At 39.7% G+C, this 24,996-nt stretch overlaps 1 protein-coding gene across 3 annotated transcripts in view; it reads right to left on the bottom strand.

Annotated features, from left to right (window-relative positions):
• Positions 1-1,904: 1,904 nt before the first annotated feature.
• rbpj (recombination signal binding protein for immunoglobulin kappa J region) overlaps positions 1,905-24,996 on the bottom strand; it is a 96,577-nt gene continuing 73,485 nt past the window's right edge. For all 3 annotated transcript variants that reach the window (XM_033026590.1, XM_033026602.1, XM_033026596.1), the window contains 4 exons: positions 24,200-24,340; positions 14,858-15,013; positions 9,379-9,482; positions 1,905-7,818 (listed from right to left, as the gene is read on the bottom strand). In XM_033026590.1, the coding sequence (XP_032882481.1) occupies positions 7,506-7,818; positions 9,379-9,482; positions 14,858-15,013; positions 24,200-24,340 (714 nt within the window). In that variant the 3' untranslated portion in view covers positions 1,905-7,505. The remainder of the gene's footprint in view (positions 7,819-9,378; positions 9,483-14,857; positions 15,014-24,199; positions 24,341-24,996) is intronic.

The raw sequence follows: 24,996 nt of genomic DNA, 5'->3' as shown, positions 1-24,996 counted from the left end.
AAATCTGAACATTCAAACCATGCGGATGCCGACTGAGAGACAAATAAGTTAGCTTTCTCCTCTTCCCACCCCCTCCGCCAACGGTGTGGTTTCCAATTATATCTTCACAAATTAACAAGCCCTATTGTCCTCCAATAATAAGCAGTGATTCGATTTGAGCATTGCCATGACAGATTTTACATGGAAAGAGAAAATCCTTTTAAACTGTTCTACTCAATGGAACAAATTTATTTTCCATCGGCATAGGCAACAGAGCCACAATTTCTTGAGTGTCCACATTGAAAAATGCAACCATGCTATATTTCTGATGAGCCCATAAAGAAGTTGGGATTGTAATTTTTAAACCATCATTTAAAGGTCAATTCTGTGTAATTTAAGAAGTACTCCCATTTTTATTTCAAAAGTATAGTTTAAGAATGGTCTACTCTGTTAATTACAAAAACATCGAATCCTGCATTGGTGCTGACTTCAATAATGACAAGTGCATTGTAAAGAAAAACAGATGGAATCACCCCTTTCATTCAAAACTTTGTGGATTCAAGTGAAAGAAGTACTATACTGCATTTCAGTGCAATAGTCAAGCTGCTTGGTTGGAGTGAAATGGGGATAGAGGTATAATAGTTGCAAAAGCAATTCCAATGACCACTCGAGTTCAAGAAAATAAAATGATTTACAAATTGCATTCTCACAATGAAAGAAACTAATGACTTACTTTGGCTTTCTCTTATACTAACACTTCTAAACATCCTTGAGGGTACGTGCTGGTAGATTGAAATCACTTTAGTATGACAATAAAACCAATATTTACATCTAGGATACAGGAGTGCTGTAATATTATTGGATGAGTAATTCAGAGGTCTGGAGCAGTCCAATTCACACTATATACATTTCAGAGTAAAGTCAAATGATTGAAAATTGTTTTGAATATTAAACCCGTCAGATATTATAAACTGATTCCGTAACATCTTTTACACAAAACAATACAATGTCCTTACCCAGTCTAGACTATATTCAACTTCAGTACCATGACTACATGGTTGATTTAATTTGCCCAACAAGCTTGTCAGAACAATAACGCAATGTCTAGAAATAACTGACCACGCTGCAATATCCCAAAAATGAATTTAGAATATGAAGAAATGGACATTGCCTGGATGAATGAACTTCATAACACCTTCACCTTGAGCAGAAGTACAATACACAAACAGAATCCATGGTGTAAGGCGTAACCTGCAGAGATAAACTTCTGAACACCCAAGAAATTAGAAAATGTCATTGCATGTCAAACAAGTTATTGGATCAGATAACTTTAACTGAAAGGTCATAAGATAAAAATTAAATATTTTATATTATTAAAATCAGACATCTCTGTTGGGGCTCATCTCTGAAGTGGGTGGATAGTGGCTTCTATTGTGGTTAAATGGATTACATATGTGTTTTAGTATAATATGGGTTTTCTTAAATTACTTAAACTTTAACAGAAATCTTGCTTGGACATTTGAATGAATAAGTTTATTGGCCAAGAATGTACACATACAAGGAATTTGCCTTGGTGCTCCGCTCGCAAGCAGAGCACCAAGGCAAAGGATAGTGCAGATTATCGATGTTTTGGTTAATTCTACATAAGGATTGATATGGTTTAAGTTTACAATAACAAACTTCTACATTTATTGAATCAAAATTTCAGACATAGTAAAAGTGTTTTATCAAAAGTTAATAAGCCTAGAAATGGATTCCCATATTGTATTAAGACAGTTGTACAAACATATTCATACTGCCAAATAATTTTATATGCCTGTCATAAAGAGCAAAACTATTTCAGATATAGAACCATTACTTTCTTTAGCCATTTGGTAGTACAGCTTTTGAAATTCCATCTTCTGAAGAAAGTAATTATAGTTTTAAATTCTGTGGGCATTGAGCATATTTCTGTAATTCCCCACGGTCCATTTTTCACATGCAAGCCTTGAGAATTGGCAAAGAAAAACAAAAAGCTCCAAATTGAAATACAAAAACCCAAGAGATACTGGGAATACATAGGTCAGGCAACATCTGCAGAGAGGGTAGCTGAGTTAAGAGCATAACTGAAGCGGCAACACCCTTTTCTCCCATGGTACTGTTTGATCTCTGGAGTATATCCAGCTTAAAAATAAAAAAATCAAAGCTCAAAGGGCTTCATAGACATCCCTTATAAAAAACCCCTGTTGTAACTAGGTTGAAAAAAGAATGCCTGTGAGTACATTCCTTTTAAAAAAAATACCAGGCTTCCTGTTCCAGGCCAGATGGTGCTACGAGAAGGTCTACCTCATGTCAAGAGAGCGTGGTAATAGGAACCAAATCCAAAATCTAGTAAATAGCTCTCATAAATTCTTGCGTGTACAAGTTAATAACTCCACCTCTTTAGTTGAAAACTGGGTTGTCAAATAATTCAACTGAGCACAACTTTTCTATAGTTAACACACTTACAGCACATTTTATTTCTTCTTTCCTGGATACCACTATTGTCTTCTTATCACAACAGCCATTTTTATATGAATCCAGTCATCAAACTAACCCTATGGCAACATGGCATATTACCATTTTACAAAATCCTGGCCCACAGAAATAATGTCATTTTGGTCCAAGCTACTATTTCCTCAAAATGTATCAACAGCTTCCAATTGAACAGCAGCTTGCCCATGTTCAATGGAGCGTAGGCAGCATTAATTCCCTTGGAAGCAAGGTACTGAATAAATACTGCACATTAAATTTGGAAACTAGTTTCATTCATTTCCTGAACCATTTTCAACATTCTAAACATTGATCTTAAGCATCAATGAAACATCTTAAGTTGCCAGCATATTTAAAATTTAACAAGAAATGTGTTACTTTGTCATGTAACATCCATGACAAAGTATTGATTTATCTTGAGATCTTAATTTATAATATACCGCTCCAAATTGATTGAATGTATCTGTTGAAATCAGTTTATATCCTTAAGATCAATTTCTCTAGAATACCTAAAATTAAAACCTGCAATTTAAACATTATTCCAGGGATTTATTTTTACATATGCCATCTTATCATTCGTGTGCACGCTATGTTTACATGCATGGCTTTGCCTTTTTTACTCATATTTCAGAACGTGCGTCACTGATAAGGGCAGCACATTTCTGATCCAGCTTTGCTTGTCCAGATCAGCTTACAACTTTACACATTGGCATTTGATATGCAACGTGTGAGGGAAGGTGGGGTTAAAGACAAGGATGTCAATAATAATGACTTGGTATTTTAGTTCCTGAACAGAAATCAAAATATATCCTAAATAGAAATGAAAAGTCTGAAACATATGCTGTATTGTATCATATATTGTCAAATCAGAAAATCCAGGACCAAATATTGAGTGGGCTGGAAACGGGATTGACATCAGGAATCTAAAATATACATAATCGTAGGGATAATATGAATTATTGCAGAAGATATAGTATCTGGATTCCCACAAATCCACTGACTCTTACGGTAGAAAGAAACTGTGTAAACCGATTTCGTTTACAGAAATATATGCACTGAATGAAGGGTGCAGATGAGAATTTGTTTACATTTTTTTGTCAATTAATAATTTGTGGACGTAAATGGCAAATTAAATTTAAAGCAATGCTACATATTGGATATGAAGACAAAAAGCAGAAATGTACCATGAGCGAAGCACAAGAATAGCTGGAAGAGAATGTTGTACTGATAATAATTACTTTCAATGTTTATAAAATGTGAAGCGGCATTTCAAAATAATTTGAATGCACAGCACGAACAGAGCACACGTTTTCAAATGCACAGTAAACTCCCCTTCCAAAGTTTGGTTATCAATTCAAAAAAAATAAATACTGAAATATTGAAAGGATGTGGAAAACACATAGAATTACTGCATGAAGTAAAGTGGATGAACAATGGGTAAAGTACATAGACATGCAAAGAGTCAAATGAAAAAAGGGAATTTTCTGTATTGTTGGGTTAGATTAATAGAACAAACTGCAATAAATGATTTGCTCACCTTGAGAGAAATCATTAACAGGAAGTCTGTAATGCAGGTAGACCCAAGATTGGATAAGTTTTAAAAAAAAATATACGGGAACAAATAGACTGATGTTTTTTTTTCATCCAAAAGCAGCGAATGCTTGGCCCATACAGTAATTTTCACTCCAGTCCCAGTATATGACTATTGAAGGAGATCAAAGTGCCAAATATCTAAAATGTTATTCCCTTAGTATTACTCAAGAGCTTATATTATTGAACTAGTTATTATCAGTCATAACCTGTGCAACAAACATTAAAAGTAACCAAGATACCATGGCTCATGTAAAATAGGTTCCAGTCTTCTGCTGAGTAAATAACAAAATGTTTCTAATATATCAGTTTGTCTTCAGCCTACTCCAGATTTCAGACCTTAAGTGCCAGATCTGAAGACAGCTTGCGACTGCAATTTATTCTGAAGGCTGAAGCATATTTTACATTCACCACATTATTTTTCTTGATTAATTATAATGTTTTCAATACAGATTATTATACAAGACCAATAGCTTTGGTACAAGTAAGTGGTTCTGCTGTCTTACAGAAGCTTTTTGGTATTAAATGTCTGTGCTTTTCAAACTGCTTACTGGCTGGGCTCAAGTGTTGTCAACTTAACAAGTACAGGATTAAAAATTAAACTCATTAAATACTTCTAATGGAAAGTAGAAGTAAAAATGCTTTCAAGAAAGGACTTTAAAACATGGTGCAGTTTGAAGAACATGGAACCGTTCTGTATGTGGTCCAACAACTGTAAAAAAGAGATTTGTGCCATCTTGCCAAGCAGAAATCAGCTGCCTCATTTGCCTACATTAATAAAAGCAATTAGATTTCTAACAATAATTAATCACTTGTGAGGTACACTGGTAATCCTGCAAATAGAGTTTAGAAGCTAGGAGCTTTCCTACCAAGTAGTTTTGAATCAGCTCATAATGAACTCTTTAAATCTAAATCATGGAGTAATTGAAATCAACTATGCTTATCATATCACACCTCATCGTTTGTTGTAATGATCAACATTTGCCACAAAAGTATTCCCATGAAGAGGCATTCATTGTACTGGCTCTGATAATCTTATTTCAAAGCCAAATTCATGTGTATTTGTTTATGCCCTTATAGCCAGTAAACTCTCAAAGCAAATCCACTATTGAGTGACCGTAGCAACTTTTAGTAACATTCAAATTTCAATTGGGCATAGACAGGTATTCTGTATTGTAGAAAATGCAAAATACTGAACTAAGCTTCACATTGCTTATTTTTTGGCTTTTATAACTTGAACGTAACAAATATGTGTCTCAACACTTTAAATCACCGTTATGCCCAGCACCTCGCAGGGGAGAGGGGTCTTCCAGGTGACCCTGTTTGAGGGCAAAGGGAAATTAGTAAGGGCAACCAGAAATGTTCCACTCAGCGTGAAGCAACTGGCCCTGCCACACCAGTTTAACTTCCTGCAGGAGCCCCAGTGATCTGTCAAGTATGTGTTGCACTCAACAAATTACAACAATTTACTAAAGCACCATTTTCACTTTCAACACTAGTAATAAAAAAAATAAACCTCTATGGTAATCAAATTGACAAAAAGATCCATTGGCACGAAGTTGCAGGTACTATAACTATTAAAAAAACATGATATGTTTCAATGTATAAAAGCAGAGCTTTGAGGTGAAGAACACACACACACAAGGTTGACTCAACATTTTATAGCCACTCCCAAATTCTGTTAAATGCAGAATCTCATTTATCAGACGTCAGTGTATCCAGAAACCTTCAGTTTTTAAACTCACAAGTGGCAAAGCAAATCTATCAGTTACTACTAAATACTGTTTTATTAAAATGGTTGAAAAAATAAAGCTATGTTTAACATATCTGTACTGTTGTATGTTTTGCAGACAGGGCAGAAGTCACTTAAAGCTTTTGATACTCATTTCTAAAGTACATAGGGTGTCCCAATATTACAATGCATTAAGAAATGATATGAAAATATATCACAATTTGGGTTTACATATCATAGTGAATGTGATAGCAGCCATAATTTGATTGCAGTGGTAATCCTGAGAATTCAAAGGGTAAATAACCCTTCTGGTATTCTTTTCTAACAAAAAAAGAGGAAGTTGACGGTATTAACAAAAACAATGTGTGATTGAAGTGTAGTCAACCCCATTGTCACATGTTAATTTTCTTTTATAAAAGATGTTTGCACACTGCTGGTATTTATTTATACAGAATTGTTACCATGCATGAAACCAATGAAAGAAAGCCAGACGTTGTATGTAGAACTCTCTTCATGTGGTATCATGAAATTCTGACGCATTGTTTTTATTTTTGCAACTGGACAGAATTTCGAGAATTCACGAGTGGTATGTCATGAAAAAATACCCTTTACCAACCCGCTTATAAACAATGTTTTTAAGCATGGCAGCAAGGTAAATTAGACATCAGTAAGCATATAGACATACACCCGTACAAGTTATTGCTGTAGCCTATGCATAGTTGAATACACATCCTTTAAGGATCACAATTTTAATACAGGGGTTGTCAAAAATATCACTGGAAGTAAAGCTCTAATTGAAGAATCAGAACTAAAATATTTCACTTTCCTTTTTCACCTATATTTTGGTAAGCCTTTTATAAAGTAACACAATTATATTTTAGATTGCCTTTGTGTAACAGATCACAATTAGACACCTTGACGAGTGCTTCTTTGTTTCTTGTACTACTTTGTTTCTTTGTTTTTTGTTTCATGATATTTGTTAACTGTGATTTTTGTCCCACATCATGAAGGTGCTATATTGAGACATCCTTTAAGTACAATATGCAGACTGACAAGTAACCACAAAAAGTAGGGTTTTCTCGTAAACACCTTCAACTGATAAAGTCACATGACTCAAGTTTAAAAAAAAAATTAGGACAGTTCCAGCCTGTGACCAAAATATAGGTCTTTACTGGTTTAGATGATGAGAATATACAGCAAGGTCAGGTCTGGAACCTGGATACTTCAGAGCCCATTGCTCAGAGGAAGAAAATATAAACTATTTGGTAACAAAAGTGTACTATATGTATAATACAAAAAAGGTATGGTGAAACTGTACCTTCACTAAAGCTTATACAAGTTTCTTGGTCCATAGAAACTATGTTATTTTTGTATGCATTCTCTAGTATGCTTTACCACCATCCCACCCAAACACTTTAATATCTTGCCCACACTTTAAACAGCTGAAAAATAGATTTTCATTTTGCTCTTTTATAAAGTTTTATACATATTCACGTGTATTTTCTGACTGTGATAACACCTCCTGCAGATTATCAATGCTTGAATGAAATGTTCAGCATCTGAACTAGGTGATTTCCAGAATACCACAAGAACTGTTGACATTAGTAGTTCTTTGATTTCTTTTGCAGCATTTCAACAGTTTTGTCTTCTTCTTCCCCAAAAGTTGGTAACTGTCTTTAAACCATTTCAGTAGTTAGGAAACTACAGTTGCTGCTGATGTGACAATAGTCGAGTTTGTGCTGACAGTTGTGTAACTTCCCTCACTGTTTGTATTTGAGTCATTTGTTGCCATCAAGCTGGAATTAGCTCTAAGGATGGCTCCAGCAGCACTGCAGTGCGGCCGCGGTCCAGGCTCTGGGGTGTATGTGAAAGTAAGGCTGGTGGAGTAGATAATCCCATCATTTCGAACCAGTGTGACAGGAACCTGGACAGGTTGACGCACCCATCGCCAACCCTCTCGGAATGCAGAAATATCAGGAACAACACAGAGCATGCTCTCCGCACACCTTAGGACACAAAGTGAAGGAGATTAGCAAAAAGAGTTGCACAAAAAAAGTGTAATTTACTCTGTTGTTATTTACATTTAAACACATCACGTGGGGTAAGGTACTGAGCAACAGATGCTGACTTTAAAAAATCCACGTAGTGCAATATCTGGGTGCATCGCATGCATTCTTAATCGCACTACAATTTGCACAGAATCTAAAAAAGTATTAAAAATACAGGAGGGAACATCAGAAGGAAGCTCCTCATTTCTTGGGCCAGGCCACTGGTTAGTGGCTTTGAGTGGAAAACTTGCAAAATGTATTTGCCCAATCCCAAAATGATGGGATCAATTTTATTAGAATTTTCACAATTAATTTCATGATATTTTTTGCAATTATATCATAAATTTCCACTGTATTTGTTCGGTAGCAGTGCCAAATGGCATACGCCATCATACTTGATGAAACAAAAACTAAGCTTCAATTCCTATTCTGTCTTTAATCAACATATTGCAATGGGTTAGGAGACAAAAAAATTATCCGATTGAACCAGTAAAATCTATTGGGTTCTATGCCTTGGACTAATCATTAGCCCCTCCAGGACCATAAAAGTAGATGCAAGGACCCATTTTTGAAATATCACATCAATTTAGAAAGGTCTGAAGTATTGTAAATACAGGTAGTTTTGCTATAATGAGATTATTAATTTCCTAAGAAACCTTGGTGTAGAAATTTGAGATAAAGACAATTGTGTCAATGGGGAGGGAGGAAAAAGGGGTGTTTGGGCTAGTGTTTTAGACATGCAATAAATTATTTCCCGTTCTCCCCATCAGGATTTTCAAAACTAAAGGTCTTTTTAATTGCAATATGTATTAACCTGTTCAGTGCCACACCCGAGTATACTTGGGTCATGGCCAAAAGTGAAAGAAAAAACTTGGCAGAGATCAGGTTTAGATAAACAATATCAGAGTATGGTATTGCTTAGTATAATAATATTGCAGAAGAATAAATAGTCAATTTCAGTAACAGTTAAAGTAACAGCTGTGTTCTTGAGACAATAGTGTCTGATTACCGCAGGAGGTCACATAGAAACAGATTTTCTTTCCCCTATATTGTTTAAATATGACAGCTTTTTTCCTGCATGCCTATTTCTAAAACTTTTAAGTGGTTTGCTAGTTTCTAACTGAAATTGCAAATGCAAATTTGGCCAGCGTAATACAAATAGTGTTCCTAATATTTCACTTGCATTATATCCAGTCTGTCATGGAAACAAGTGTTATGGCAGAATTACCGTTAATGGTAGAAGCAGGCGACTGCATAGAAATGGGAACAGACAGAGTTAGCAACAGGATAAACAAGCTGGGAAAGACACCTTGGCTACAGCATGAGTAAGGATTGATAAGATGCACACATTCAGTGAGATAATGTGCCAGTAGTCATTCTTTCTCTCGTTTGTTTGCTTGTTCTTAGAGAGTACACAGTAATGTGTGAGAATATCTTTCAATTTTGTGAATTGAACACAATTAAATTAACCTCCAAATTATAATTCTGATTGCTTGCCTTTTACAACTAGACAATTACCTGTACATGGTCTCTGCTTCGACATCACCAAACCAAACTCGTAGATTGGGGGTAAAGTTCTGTCCAGTGAGCTCGAGCATTGCAACGTCTCCACCCCCATTCAGCTATATAACAATAAACAAAGCTCAGTTAAGTACAACCATCTCTTATTAAAAAAAGTTACATCGATATCTCATCATAATCAAGAACTGATTATCGTCGTAAGCCTACCTATTTAGTGCAACTACATCATTGGTACATGAAAGGTTTCTTGATAAGTACATCCACCAACAATACAGCATGTTTGCATTGCTGAATATGAATCATTAAAATTATGATAAATTCTTAAAGAATACTCTACTTTATCTACTAAAGTTTGTCTACTTCAAATTTTTAGATGCCATTGTAGCAAATTTCTCTACGACAAAGCAAATGTGGCACAGCAGGCAGAGTAGCTGCCTTGCAGCGACAGACACCCAGATTCGATCCTGATCTCGGGTGCTGTCCGCATGGAGTTTGTATGCTATCCCCATGACTGTGTGGGCTTCCACTGGGTGCTCTAGTTTCCTCCCATATCCCAAAATGGTCAGGGTTTGTAGGTTAATTTTCCATTATAAATTGTCCCTAGTGTGTAGGGAGTGGATGAGAATGCGAGATAACATAGAACTAATGTGAATGGGTGATCGATTGTTTGGTGGACAGAAGGGTTTGTTTCCATGCTGTGCATTTCAATAATTTAAACTTAGAAATGTTGTAATAGGACAAAATACATTTTGCAAGAGTTAACTGAATTTCACACTAAGCTGCATTGAAATACTTGGCAGAAATTCCAAACTTAACATTTCTCATAATGAATGTGACAAATTGTTGAACTCCTTCTTTGTACCATTTCACTGCTGAATTATTATTTGGTATTAGTAAATTAAATGAATGCTTCAACATAACTCTAAAATCACAATTATAGCATTTGAAAAAATCTCTAATGTATCAGAACAAGTTGACACAGCATTTTAACATCATTAGATGTTTTCTTTGAATGCCTCGCTGAACATATCAACAAAACATCTAAAGATGTATGGTGCAGCATTTTTATTTTGTCTAAAGCAAAACATTGAAGCTTTTCTCAATTTTTAAGTTCTTTCCTCTAGGGTCATTAGACTTCCCACTAAATATAATTGCAATCTGACAAGACAGCAGTTTGATAGACAAAATATGTCCAAGGCCATAAAACAGAATCATATAACATTGCAATAGGAAAAGTATAAGCAGTGAAATTATTAAATAATTCAAAGCAGGACAAGACCAGTTTAAATAAAGAGAATAAATGAAAAATAATAGCTGCTTTATAAAAATAATTAAATTTACTTCACATCTCTAATTTTGTTTTAAAATAACCTTCAGCCTGGATTAAAATAATTTTCCTTTATTGTCTTATGCAAAATGCTGTGCTTTCGTAATCTCCAATGATTTAATTGAGAGTTATCATACAAGACCACAATGATGCTTGCTCTCCCCCACACATGAGAGTAACTGATGGTATGTTTTCCAGAAAAGAAGATATTTAATTACCGAAATCTAATGTCTGTGCATATATCAGCCAAACTGATCTATTTGGAAACAATGTCCATAGTTTGCCTTTAAGACAAGAAGCCCCCATGTTATGGTTTGTATTATACTTGTCTTCATCATTTGCCTAACAGACTTTGATTATCAATATATTTAAACAAACATTTCACTTGTCCCTTGCTAAGATTTTGAATATAGCCCTCTATATGCAAATGGTCAAATTGTTTTCTTCAAAATACGCTGTTGCAAATGCAAAAATAAATTTCCCAACATTGTCACCGATATTCAGATATTCCATTTTGAATGTATGCCTCATCTGATGATTCCATCATACTCTAAAATCACGAATTCACAGAAAATACTCCAGTAGCCCATTCTCAGTCACGTGTGTGACCAAAAATATGAAAAATGGTAGAATACATCTAATTCTGAAAGCATTACATGTATATTTTTTGTACTGTATATATGATCCATATTTTTTTCAAAGTTTATCGAGAAAAGTTTGTTATGCTGACAATGCTTGTTTAGGGTCAGAGGTCAGATATGAGTGGACACGTGTGTGACCTCACACAGAATCATTTTTTCCATAACTCAGTTTTATCATACAAACTTTTATGAATTTTAAAAAGCTAGAATGTTCATATCTTTAGCAGACATGCATTATAGTTCTGCAGGTAGGAAAATAGTAATGAATAAGATTAATTTCTTACAATAATTTTTTTACGTATTACTTTAAGTGATACCATTTGGTAATGTGTGTGACACTTTCCAAAGAACGGGCCCATTACGTACTACTAACAATCTTGCTGTTACAAAAGATTCCCAAAGATCTAATTTGAAAATCTGGCATTTCCCGGCAATGAAGACGCACCTGCGTCGAAGACGTACCCCCAATTTAAGTTGCTAAATTTTGAAAAAAGGATGGCAGGACAGCATCATGGGTTTGGTTTAGTTCAAGGGTCGGCAACATCACCAGCGTGCACCGGGACTGGCTGCAGTTTCCAGATCCCTCACGTCCCCGCCTGCGAGCCCTGGAACTAGCTGCAGCTCCCAAGTCGCCTGCCCCGGGACTGGCTGTAGCGCCCAGGTCGCCTGCGAGCCCCGGGACTAGGAGAGAAAAAAAGAAAAAGAGCGAGAGCGAGAAAAAGAGATAGCAAGAGAGAGAGCCTGGGACGGAGCAGCCAGCCTTCCGCCCAGTAGCTACCCGCCAACCACCACCTCCACCGGTTGTGCCTGTGCTGAAGGACACTGTGGCAGGCGGGCGGACTTGCAGAAGGCGCTGAGGTGGCGACCAGTTCCGCTGTCCGGTCCCGGCGGCCGCTTGCAGCCACCTGAGCTACTTCCCTCCCCGGCCACAACGCTCCTGCCCGTGCTGACCCGGGACAGACTCCCAACACGCTGTGAAAGGAACTCTCCCCTCTCCCCCAGCGGCGCTGTCCTTTTACAGCCGTTTCCACATCAGGTGCCAGCAATGAGGGATAGTCTTGGCTATCCCTCAGTACAGCAACATCTGATGTTGTTGTATTGAGGGATCTTTCTTGGCTAACAACCTTACCTTTGGCCTCCAAGACGCAGGTAAATATTTGTGCCTTATTTTTGGATTTAAAAAAAAAATAGCGTCTTCATTGCTGGGAAATACGGTACTTAAAATTATGAGTTTTGAAAAAAAATGTCCTCGATTTCCATTCATGGAAAAAAAGAAAATCAGAAGCCCCAGATTTATTTTTAAATATGGTTTTGAATGTGTACTGTTCTTACATTAAAAAGCCACAGGCTGGAACAAAGAGAGCATAGCAAACATTTAAAAACAAAAAAAGTAAAACAACATGACTCAAAAATACAAATTGGCACCCATGGACAGGGATTAAAATGTAGGTTCTGTCTTGTCACCATCTACACTGTGGGGGAGGCTGTTAAAGGTCTCTTCACAAGCATGACACTTTCTCAAAGCTTCCAAAATTCATTGTGAAAAATAATGGTCAATTCATCTGCAATCGCTGTTCTTAAGCCAAGAAACCCACCTTCTGGACTACTCCCATAAAAGGTTATACAAAGAAATCTAGAATGTGGCCTTGATTCGTGCAGATCCACGGTGTCTGTTTCTGTACTTTTGCACTGCAACTAATAGAAGTCATCAAGTGGTCAAGAACTACAACTTCAGAAATTTAGAATATCATGGTAGAAAAGAAATGTGGCAGCAACCAAGTAAAAATGTTGTATTCAACTTGCATTAGAACTTAATAACCTCTGACAGATCTAATGAGTAGTGTCAGTCAATCAAACAAGAGTAGCCCAAGAGGACACTCCAGTCTGTCCCCCCTCCCCTCAATAAGATCACGGCTGATCCAGTGCTTCATACATCAGCAGGCCTGACCATCATATCCTTCGATTTCTTTGGTCCTCACAAGTGTATTGATCACAACCTGGAATATACTTAATGGTCGAGCATGGACCCATGGGACAGTGAGGTTTACAGCTCTCTGCATAAATAAATTTCTCCTCAACTCAGCTATGAACAGATGACTTCAATGACTATGCCCATTACTGGCAGATACCCTAGCTAGTGTTAAGAGCTTCTTGGCACATGGCCTCTCGGGTCTAATATACCTCAATAAAGTTATCTTGGATTACTCTGAACTCCAGCGAGTATAAATTTATTCCATCACGGACAAAAGGAGAACCCCCTGTGGCAGGGAACAAACCAAGTGCATGAAATGTGCACAAATTTAAAGTAAAAAATACGGCACAGAAGACTCCATCTTTTTGCCTAATGCTGAATTTCTACAAAATTACATTTACCAAAAACTGATGTTCCAATGCATAATATGTTTGAAAAATTCTGGAAAAATTGACTAAAATTCTGTTCTTCATTCCTGTCTGAGCACTCCTCAATGTATTTGGTTGGGGTGGAAGATTGCAACCTTCACGTGGTACGCCCTGTTTCGATGAATCCAATCAACCCGTCTTGCACAATCAAATAAGATCAAATAGAACATGTGGTCCTACAACTTTAGGCTGTGCACGCCATACGCAAGAAGAAGAATGTATTTGGCTACTCAGTTTGTCTAATGACGTTATCCGCTGGACAGTGATTGCCATATCCAATGTCTGAGTAAGCGAAGCTAGATCTTTGTCGGCGACATGCTTGATGGATAATTAGCAACCTTTTTATGCAGTTTTTGAAATCTAGAACATCAAAGCATATTTCAAGCTTCAGCATCCAACTTAAATAGAGAACAAAGCTTCTGCTCAGCAACCAGACATCTCTTATATAAAATAAACAGTCACCCTTGTGCTTAATGGTTGTTAATATTGCTCATCTTATCACTTATGAGCGATTGCATCTCTCATCACGGTGCCCTCTCGCACTTGGTTATCTTTTGGCTATACTTCAAAGAATAGGAACAAGAACAGTTTCTTGGTCTATGTTCAGGGAAAGAACATTCTAAAGCAGGAATTTAATCTCTGTGACCACCGCTTTCACCTCTGTCACAAGGATGGAAATTCTTGGCACTTTATCATGCAATTCATTTTTCAAACTATACGTAGCTGGACAAGAACCAGATTTGTCAGTTTTGTGCTGCAGACAATTGCCAATGTGCATACCTGGAGTCTCTCAGAAATTAGACTATTGCCAGCTTTATCCAAATTTAGAAAAGGTAGGATGACCTGTGCAAAATGAAAACTTCCTGCTACCCCATGCTCATAAAATAATTTGGTTTTGGAGAATTACGCATTTGGTTCAGACAATCAGTGCCAAAGAAAATCCTTTGGACATCAAATAGTACACATATTGCTACTACCCCTTCAGCACAACAATGTTTTCAGAAATTTGGTTCTTCAATAACAGTTTAAAAAAATCAACCTGCTTTGATACATTCTTGGTCTTAATAAAAGTGTTTATAATAAAACATTCATATCTAGGTGCTAGTACCTGAAGACTTTCCACTACAGGTACAGGAGTCACTGGTGCATGTACGGGCCCCATTCCCTCGTAGAATGTGTATTCAGCTTTATCTGTGCTTATGATTGTCCAAGAGGCTCCATCGTTTATCATTTCTTTGTTTGGTTCTTTTGGACATGGAGTGGCCTGTGGAGGGAGAGAGGGGTCAAAGTGATATTTAAAAATATAAGTGTGACCATAATAAATAAAGTTGTTAATTAAAGATGCAAGTTAGTAATTAACTAGATGGAGGCTTGATTTTGCATTTAAAGGAGTGAAAAACTATTGCAGATTTCCAAGTACAGTGAAACTTCTATCATTTGTACTTCAACTTTCTGTAAATATTCTGGCCAAAAAAAAAAAATACTACCTCGATGCACAACAGATTTTCACGCACAACTCTGTAATACATGAAATCAACTTCAAGATTGAAGACTCACTTGAATACAAATCACTCTTGACTGTGTATTTTGAATTCTAAGTTTAATGTCATTGCTATGCAATAGCTTCAAGATGTTTCCCAATAAGGCAACAAATCTGGTTGCCATCAATTATGACAAATAATATTTCCACTGTAAATATATTTCAAAATCCTACAAGTTATACTGACAATAACATGGCTTAGAAATAAGCAAATTATAAATTATAAATACTCAATTTGCTGCAATTGCTGGACAGCAAATTCTTTCTTCATTCAGCTATAGTGTTCTGGATTGAAAATGAATAATCAAATAAAATTATTTACATAGGCAGCATAGTCATGACAAGATCTTGGACTAACTTGTTTAGGAAATTAAGATTTAGGATACAAAAGTATCATCATTCATCTCTGAAACAGACCTTATGGGTTCAAGAACTACTTCAAAAACTTATGACCACATCGAGGTCAACTCTTTAATGCAAAGGGAAGGCAGATGCACAAATGGCACAAAACATTCCACGGTCCTTTTTCAAAGAAAAGCACTGAGCCACTACCAAAGTACTTTTACATCATTGATTCTGAACATTAACATCGGTAAATTGACTTGCTGACAAAACAGCAGCAAGTATAACCCCTAAAACCCATCAAGAGAGCAGTGAGCAAAAGTGAGTGCAGTCACTATTACTAAGGAAAAGGTGCTTGGGAAGCTGAAACGTCAGTCGATGGATGTCACCTGCACCAGATGAACTATACCCCAGGGTTCTGAAAGAAGTAGCTGTAGAGGTTGTGGAGGCATTAGTCGTGATCAACTAAGTATTGCTATAGTCAGGAGTGGTTCCAGGGAAATGGAAATTCACAAATGTAAGTCCACTGTTTAAGAAGGAAGCAAAGCAAAAGAAAGGAAATTATAGGCTGGTTAGCCCGACTTCAATAGTTGGTAAGATTTTAGAGTCCATTATTAAGGATGAGATTTCAGGGTACTTGAAAGAACATGATAAAAGAGTCAAAGTCAGCATGATTTTGTTAAGGGTAGATCTTGCCTGACAAATCTGTTTGAATTCTTTGAGGAAGTAACAAGCAGGATAGATAAAGGAGAGTCAGTGGATGTTGTTGACTTAGATTTACTGAAGGCCTTTGATAAGGTGTCACACGTGAGGCTGATAAACAAATAGGTGCCTCTGGTATTAGAGGTGAGGTACCAGCATGGCTGACTGGCAGAAGGCAAAGAGTGGGAATAAAGGAGCCTTTTCTGGTTGGCGGCCAGTGACTAGTGGTGTTCCGCAGGGGTCGCTGTTAGGCCCGCTATTTTTAACTTTATATGTCAATGATCTGGATGATGGAATTAATGGATTGTGGCCAAGTTTGCGGATGATACAAACATAAGTGGAGGGACAGATAGTGTTGAGGAAGCAGGCAGTTTGCAGGAAGACTTGGACTGTTTGGGAGAGTGGGCAAAGAAGTGGCAGATGGAATACAACGTAGCAAAGTGTATGGCCATGTACATTGGTAGAAGGAATAAAAGACAAACTATTTTTTAAATGGGGACAGGATTCAAAAATTGGAATTGCTAAAGAACTTGGAAGTGCTGGTGAAGGATTCTCAAAAGCAGGTTGAGTTGGTAGTTACAATACAATACAATACGGTTTATTTGTCACATTGCACATAAAGTGCAAGTGAAATGAATATGTCAGCAGCGGTACAATGATAAAGAAAACACACAAAAACACAATAAAAATTTAACATAAACATCCACCACAGCATTCATCACTGTGGTGGAAGGCACACAATTTGGCCAGTCCTCCTCCATTTTCCCCCGTGGTCGGGACCTCAACCCTCCGCAGCCGTTGCTGCGGGCGTCCAGATGGTAAAAGGACAAGGTACAAGTCCAGGTAAGTCCAGGATCGGCTCTTCCCCACCGGAGACCGCGGCTTTAAGTTGGTGTAGGCCGCGGGCCGGCGGTCGAGATTTAAAGTTTAAAGTTCCCGCCACGCCGCAGCCAGAAGCACTGCAGACCGCAGGGTCGGCGGTCGAAGCTCCCCTCCAGGGGTGATGGTAAGCCGCCACCGCGCCAGAAGTTGGCCGCGGGCCGGCAGTGATGGCTTCTTCTTCCCCCGGGTCCCCCATGAGGGATCCCGGGCTGTAGACGCCGCGCCAGCTGGAGCTGTGCAGACCGCGCGCGGCTTCAGGCTGCCGGCTGCCCCGGGCCAGCGAAACGGAGCGCTCCCCTCCAGCGAGGGCTCACCCGCTCCACGCCAAGAGTCCACACTGCACCCGCCGCTGAAGCCCCGGGCACGTCTCCGGGAAAGGCCGCGCCGATCCTTGCTGTTAGGCCACGGGGGAGGCGACCTGGAAAAAGTCGCCTCTCCATGGAGGCGGCGGCCGAAACGGTTTCCCCCTCACCCCCCACACAAAACACACAAAGAAACATTAAAAACATACTTTAAAACATACTAAAAAAAATAAAAAAAGTTGAAAAAACTAACGCGCTGCTGACAGGGCTGCCGCAATTGCAGCGCCCCCACCGATAAGGAAGGCAAATGCTATGTTAGCATTAATTTCAAGGATGTATTGCTGAGGCTTAATAGGCGCTGGTTAGAACACATTTGGAATACTGTGAGCAATGTTGGGCCCCATGTCCGAGGGATGATGTGTGGATGCGCTGACATTGTAGAGAGTCCAGAGAATGTTTATAAGAATAATCCTGGGGATGATTGGGTTAACATTAGAGGAGAGTTTTATGGCTCTGAGCCTGTACTCAGTTTAAGGTTGAGGGGTATCTCATTGAAACAATGAATAACGAACGACCTGATAGAGCAAATGTGAAGAGGATGTTCCCAGTAGTGGGAGAGTCGAGGACCAGAGGGCACAGCTTCAGAATAGAAGGATATACCTTTAAATAGAGTTGAGGAGCAATTTCTTTATCCAGAGGGTGGTGAATCTGGGGAATTCATTGCCATAGACCACTGTGGAGGCCAAGTCGTTTGGTATTTAACAGTAGAAATTGATGGGTTCTTGATTAGTAAGGGTGTTAAAAGTTACATGGAGAAGGCAGGAGAATAGGGTTGAGGGAAAAATAGATGTCATGATCGAATGGCGGAGCAGACTTGGGCTGAACGGCCAAATTCAGCTCCTATATTTTATGATCTTATGATTAAAAATACTGATTAAATTAGTTGGGACATTATTTATCAAAGATAGCATACAATTAATTTATCAAAATATTTATCCGAATTAACTTTGCACAAATTATTATTATAATTATAACTGAAAAACATGAAAATAAAAAATTGCTGACATTACAAATCTGAAATAATAACAGAAAATGCTGTAAACACTGGCCATTTGCCTTTGCTATTGCCCCCTACCCTTCTTTTGTTCTTTCATTTTGGTATTCTGGTCTACGAACACATCCCAGAAGGTGACGTTACATGGATAAAAGCATTTTAACTGTGCATTTAATGGTTAAACTATTTCATTTATTTATATTCATTCCCTGCTGCCCCCCTTTGTGCCTCATCATCTTTGCTCATGTTCATGAGTTCCAGGAGCAGAATGCCATTCGGCCCATCAAGTCTACTCTGCCATTCAAACATGGCTGATCTATCTTTCTCTCTCAACTTCATTCTCCTGCCTTTGGCCCATCACCAGACACATTTGCTGCCTCAATTAACCTGCTTTCTATCTTTCACAATTCTGATTATGGTTCCTTGACCTGAAATGTTATCAATTTCTCTTTCCACAGATGCTGCCTAATCTTAATTTTTCCATTATCTCCAGATTTAATTGCTAAACTACAGACTAAACTTTCACTTGGGAGAAATTCAATGTAGACGGAGACATAAGAGGCTGCAGATGTTGAAATCAGAAGCAAAAAAACAAACTGCTTGAGAAACACAGCAGGTGAGGCAGCATTTGTAGAAGCAAAGGGATAGTTGATGTTTTGGGTCAAAACCTTGCAACACCTTGATTGAGAGAGCAGAGAGGAGATAGCCAGTATAAACACACGAGGAGGAGGGCTAAGGCAGATGATATGCGTAACCAGGTGAAGGATAGAAATAGGAGACAACAGCTGGTGGCTGATATGTAGAGACAGATAAGGACAGAGAATGATAAGCACTCTCCCTTGTACAATCAGTCTGAAGAAGGGTCCCACTCCAAATCATCACAGATCCATTGTCTCCAGAAATGCTGCTTGACCCTTTGAGTTACTCCAGCATTTTGTGTCCATCTTTGGTATAAACTAGCATCTGCAGTTCTTTATTACATTTTTACTCTGCTTGTAAATCTTCTCTGCGCCCCTTCCAGCTTAAACATAGACAATAGGTGCAGGAGTAGACCATTTTGGCCCTTCGAGCCAGCACCGTCATTCAATATGATCATGGCTGATCATCCAAAATCATTACCTCGTCCCTGCTTTCTCCACATATCCCTTGATTCCATTAGCCCTAAGAGCTATTTCTAAATCTCTCTTGAATACATCAAGCTTAATTGCATCTTTTCTACAGTAGGATGACCAAAACTGAACACAATATTCCAAGTGCAGCCTCTGCAATGCCTCGAGCAATTGCAACATAATGTCACAACCTCTATACTAAATTCACTGACTATCCTTTTTGATAATTATTTTCATTGTCTACGGTACTACATATTTTTGTCATCTGCAAACTTTCTAACCATGCTTTATACATTCTCAACCAAATTGGTGATTTAGATAACACAGCAATGAGATCACTACCAATCCCTGAGACACAACTAGAGTAACAGGTCTTCAGTCTGATCAGCAACCTTCCATCACCACAAGGATAATTCTACATCCAGTTAGCTAGCTCTCCCTGAATCCCCATGTGATTTAACCTTCCAGAGCAGCCTGTCAGGTAAAACCTTAAAGGTTTTGCTGAAGGCTATACAGACTACGTCGATGGTCCTGGTATCTTGACCATTTCTTCTTCACACACAAGGCAGAGGTATGCAACTGGACACACTGTCGGGTCAGGGGCATTATGGAAAATGCTGAGCCTCACAGCTGGGGGCATTTCTTGATATAGACTGGGATATAAACAGTGTCAAGGCTTGGGCAGGGTGGAATCTGTGAAATTGTTCAAGAAAATGTCCTCAGACAATATGTAGACGGCCCTACATGAGAGATGGCAAAGCTGGATCAACTCTTGGGAAATTTGGAAGGGCAAGTGACTGAAGTGTTGGTGGGCGAGCCTTTTGGGATCAGCGATCTAATGTTAACCCAATCATCCCCATGGATTATGGATTAAGTCAGGGCAGGCCCATGAGTTAAAATTCTGAATTTGGACAAGGCTAAATTTGATGGTATCAGACAGAAACCTGCTCAAGTTGACTGGAATAGGTCGTTTGTCGCCAAACAAACGTCCAGTAAGTGGGATGTTTTAAAAGTGTGGTGACAAAGAGTTCAGGGCATGCATGTTCCTGTATGAGTGAAGGTCAAAGCAGGTAAGGAAGCTTGGCTGACGAGAGAAATTGAGGCACAGGACACGAAAAAGGAGGCATGGGACAGGTATAGGAAGCTGGAATCAAGTGTACCCTCGGAGAAGTTACAGGAACTGAGGAACATACTTCAGAAGGAAATCAGAGGGGCAAAAGTGGGGCAGTAAATAGCTCTGGCAGATAGTATTAAGGGAAATCAAGAGATTTGTTTTGTACATTAAGGGAAATAGGGTGACTAGAGAGAGAATGGGGTCCCTTAGAAACCAAAGCAAACATCTCTGTGTGCAGCCGAAGGAGATGGGCAAGGTCCTTAATAAGTATTTTCCTCTGTGTTTACTTTGGAGAAAGATGTGAAGACTGGGAAACTTGACACAGTTAATGGAAGCGACTAGAGGACAGTCAGTATTATTGTCGAGGAGGTGCTGAACATCTTGGACCACCTCAGGTATATCCAAGGACATTGTGGGAAGCTGGAGAAGAAATTGCAGGAGCCCTGGCTGAGATATGTAAAGTCATCATTATATACTAGGGAGGACTGCATGACGGTTAAAGTTTAACCTCTGTTTAAAAAAGGGATAAAGAGGCTAAAGTTTAACCTCTGTTTAATAAGGGTTGCAAGGAAAAGCCTGGGAACTACAGACCTGTTAGCCAAACGTCTGTGGTACGCGACCACGGGGGTTGAGGTCCCGACCACGGGTGAAAATGGAGGACTGGCCAAATTTTGTGCCTTCCACCACAGTGATGAATGCTGTGGTGGATGTTTGTGTTAAATGTTTTTGATGCGTTTTTGTGTTCTTTTTCATTGTACCGTTGCTGGCAAATTCATTTCACTTGTACCATATTTCCCGGCAATGAAGACGCACCTGCGTCGAAGACGCACCCCAAATTTAAGGTGCGAAATTTTGAAAAAAGGATGGCGGGACAGGATCAAGGGTTTGGATTAGTCCAGGGATCGGCAATATTGCCTGCGTGCCCCGGGACTGGCTGCAGCTCCCAGATCCCTTGCGTCCCCAGGACGGCTCGCTTTCCCCAGGTCTGGCAGTGACACCCAGGTCGGCTGTGACACCCTGGTCGGCTGCGTGACCCAGGACTAGCTGTAGTTCCCAGATCCCCCGGGACTATCTGCAGTTCCCAAGTCGCCTGCCCTGGGACTGGCTGTAGCGCCCAGGTCGCCTGTTCCGGGACTAGTAGAAAGAGAGAGCCCGGGACGGAGCAGCCAGCTTTCCGCCCAGTAGCTACCCGCCAACCACCACCTCCACCGGTTGCGCCTGTGCCGAAGGACACCGTGACTGGCCGGCGGGCAGGCCGGCAGAAGGCGCTGAAGTGGAGGCCCGTTCCACTGTCTGGTCTAAGCGGCTGCTCGCAGCCACTCAAGCTACTTCCCTCTCCAGCCCCAATGCGGTGGCGCCGCGTCCGGAGCGCCGCAGCAGCAGTGAGTGATTGCTGGCATGATTCCCGATCCCCTCCTTCTCAATGCTCATGCCCTCCCCGCTTCTTTACCCCTGGCCAGACTCCCCACACGCTGTGAAAGGAACATCGCCCCCTCCTTTTACAGTCGCTTCCCACTTTACAGCCACTTCCCATCAGCTGCCAGCAATGAGGGATAGATGGCTATCCGATAGACTTGGCTATCCCTCAGTACAGCAACATCGTTCTTGATGTTGCTGTACTGAGGGATAGCCAAGTCTATCTTTCTTGGCTAACAACCAAACCTTCGGCCTTCAAGATGCAGGTAAATTTTCGTGCCTTATTTTTGAGTAAAAAATAACGTCTTCATTGCCGGGAAATACTAACTTAAAAGACTGATGAGGACACAGCCGTAGACATTGTTTATATAGATTCCAGCAAGACATTTGATAAGGTTCCACATAGTAGACTGCTCAGAAAGGTTAGATCGCATGAGATCCAGGGAGGGCCAGCTGACTGGATACAGAATTTCTTCATGGAAGGAAGCAGAGGGTGATGGTGGAAGGTTGTTCTTTAGACTGGAGGCTTGTGACTAGTGATGTGCCTCAGGGTCAGTGCTGGACCCTTTGCTGTTTTTGGTTTATATCAATGATTTGGATGAGAACGTACAGGCATGATTAGCAAGTTTGAGGATGACACAAAAGTGGGTGGTGAAGGTGGTTATCAGAAATTGCATCAGGATCTTGATCAGTTGGGCAGGTGGGCTGAGGAATGATTAATGATGTTTAATACATACAAGTGTGAGATGTTGCATTGAGCTGGACTTCATAGTGAATGCCAGTGTTCTGGGGAGTGTTGTAGAGCAGATGAATATAAGAGTGCAGATACATAGTTCCTTGAAAGTGGCATCACAGGTGGATAGGGTGGTCAAGGCAGCTTTCACTACTTTGGCCCTCATCAGTCAGAGTATCGAGTATAGAAGTTGGGAGATTATGTTTTTGTTGTACACGGCATTGGTGAAGCCATATTTGGAAATGTGTGTTCAATTTTGATCACCCAACTTCAAATATGCTGTCAAGTTGGAAAGGGTGCAGAGAGGATTCACGAGGATGTTGCTGGCACTCAAGGGCCTGAGTTCAAGGGAGAAGTTAGAGCAGGCTAGGAGTTTATTTGTTGGAGTGCAGGAGGATGAGGAGTGGTCTTATAGAGGTGTATAAGTTCATGATGGGATTAGTTAGTGCAAATGCACAGAGTCTTTTACCCAGAGTAGGGGAATGAAGAGCCAGAGGACATAAGTTTAAGATGAGGGAGGAAAGATTTAATAGATACCCGAGGGGCAACGTTTTTTTCTACACAAAGGGTGGTGGATATATGGAATAAGCTGCCAGAGGAGGACGTTGACACAGATTCTATCACAACGTTTAATCGACAATTGGACAAGTAAATGAATTGGATAAGTAAAAGGATATGGGCCAAATACAGGCAGGTGGAACTAGTGTAGATGGGGCATGTTGGTCGGTGTGGGTAAGTTGGGCTGAAGAGCCTGTTGCCACGCTGGGTGACGCTATTTGGGGTCGCATCTTTAATTTGGAAACAGTGTTTAAGTAAATTTGTTTATCATGTTTATATTTAATTAAGTAATAACACTTGCATATGAATCAAATTAAATTTGTAAAATCGTTGTTATTATCAATGACTTTCCTCAAAATATTTTAAAATGTCAGAAATTAGTATGATCCTTGAGCTTCGGCTTGGTTCCTTCTGCCTGGTCACCGCTTGGATCTTGCTGTGCTGCAGAGAAAAGCTGCCTTGGTCATACCAGCAAAGCTTTGTAGGCTGTGTGGCTATGATGATGGTTGATTGATGCAGGCTAGAATCTGTAATGTGTGAGGTGATGTGTAATACAACTGACCCAATTACTCTTCTGGACAGATTACAGATCCAAGATTGGCATTACCTCAGCAACGACTACCACAAAGACTGTTCAATCTGTGAGGTTTGTCCATCGACATTGCTTACGGTCATTTAAAAAATCAATACTTTCTTACTTGGAATTGGATAATCCTTTCTTGTGAAAGGCACAGGTACATCCTTTCAGTATCCTTGAGATAAAATGCACATTTATGGAGTTGCGAAACTGGATCATCTGCATCTAATAACGCAGTTTGCTTATCCACTTTCCGAATTATCTGTAAAACATCAACATGGTCGAGGTCAGTTTACTGGATTCTGGGGTAAACTTAATAATCAAAGATATGACAGAAATGGCCGTCTTATCACAACTTCCAAATCTGGTATCTTCCATTTGAGATTGCTCACATAAACACAAAGACATGAATGATTTAACTACCAGCTTACTTATTACATCCGGAAGTGGCGGCGCTGCCCAAGCAGCTGCGGCTCGCCTGCAGTCCGTCTGTCTTTCCTTTTTTTGTTTTCTTTTAGTCTTGTTAGATGTATGTTTTAGTCTATTTTTAGTTGTGTATATGTGGAGGGTGGGGGAAACTTTTTTAAAATCTCGTCCTTCAATGGGGACGCGACCTTTTCCTTGTCGTATCTCCGTCTCCGTCTGCACTGAGGCCTAATATCGTGGAGCTGGCGGCCTCCAACTGGAATCGACCTTGGGGGCTCCGGTGGCAGAGCCTGTGGACTTACCATCGCGGAGCTGGCTGACTTCGGAGGCTGTGGTGGCGCTGTGGCTGTGACCCGACTTCGGAGCTTCCGGCCACGAGCCCTGTGGACGGTAACATCGGGAGCTCGCAGGTCCCTCGTTGGTGACCGATTTTCGGGAGCTCCCGCAACAGCAGCTTCGTCCATCCCGAATCGCGGAGTTTGAATCTGCCCG

Source organism: Amblyraja radiata, chromosome 1 (genome assembly GCF_010909765.2).
Source record: "Amblyraja radiata isolate CabotCenter1 chromosome 1, sAmbRad1.1.pri, whole genome shotgun sequence".
Taxonomy (NCBI): Eukaryota; Metazoa; Chordata; class Chondrichthyes; order Rajiformes; family Rajidae; genus Amblyraja; species Amblyraja radiata.
The sequence above is the reverse complement of the archived record's forward strand: the minus strand, read 5'-3'. Positions and strand labels throughout refer to the sequence as shown.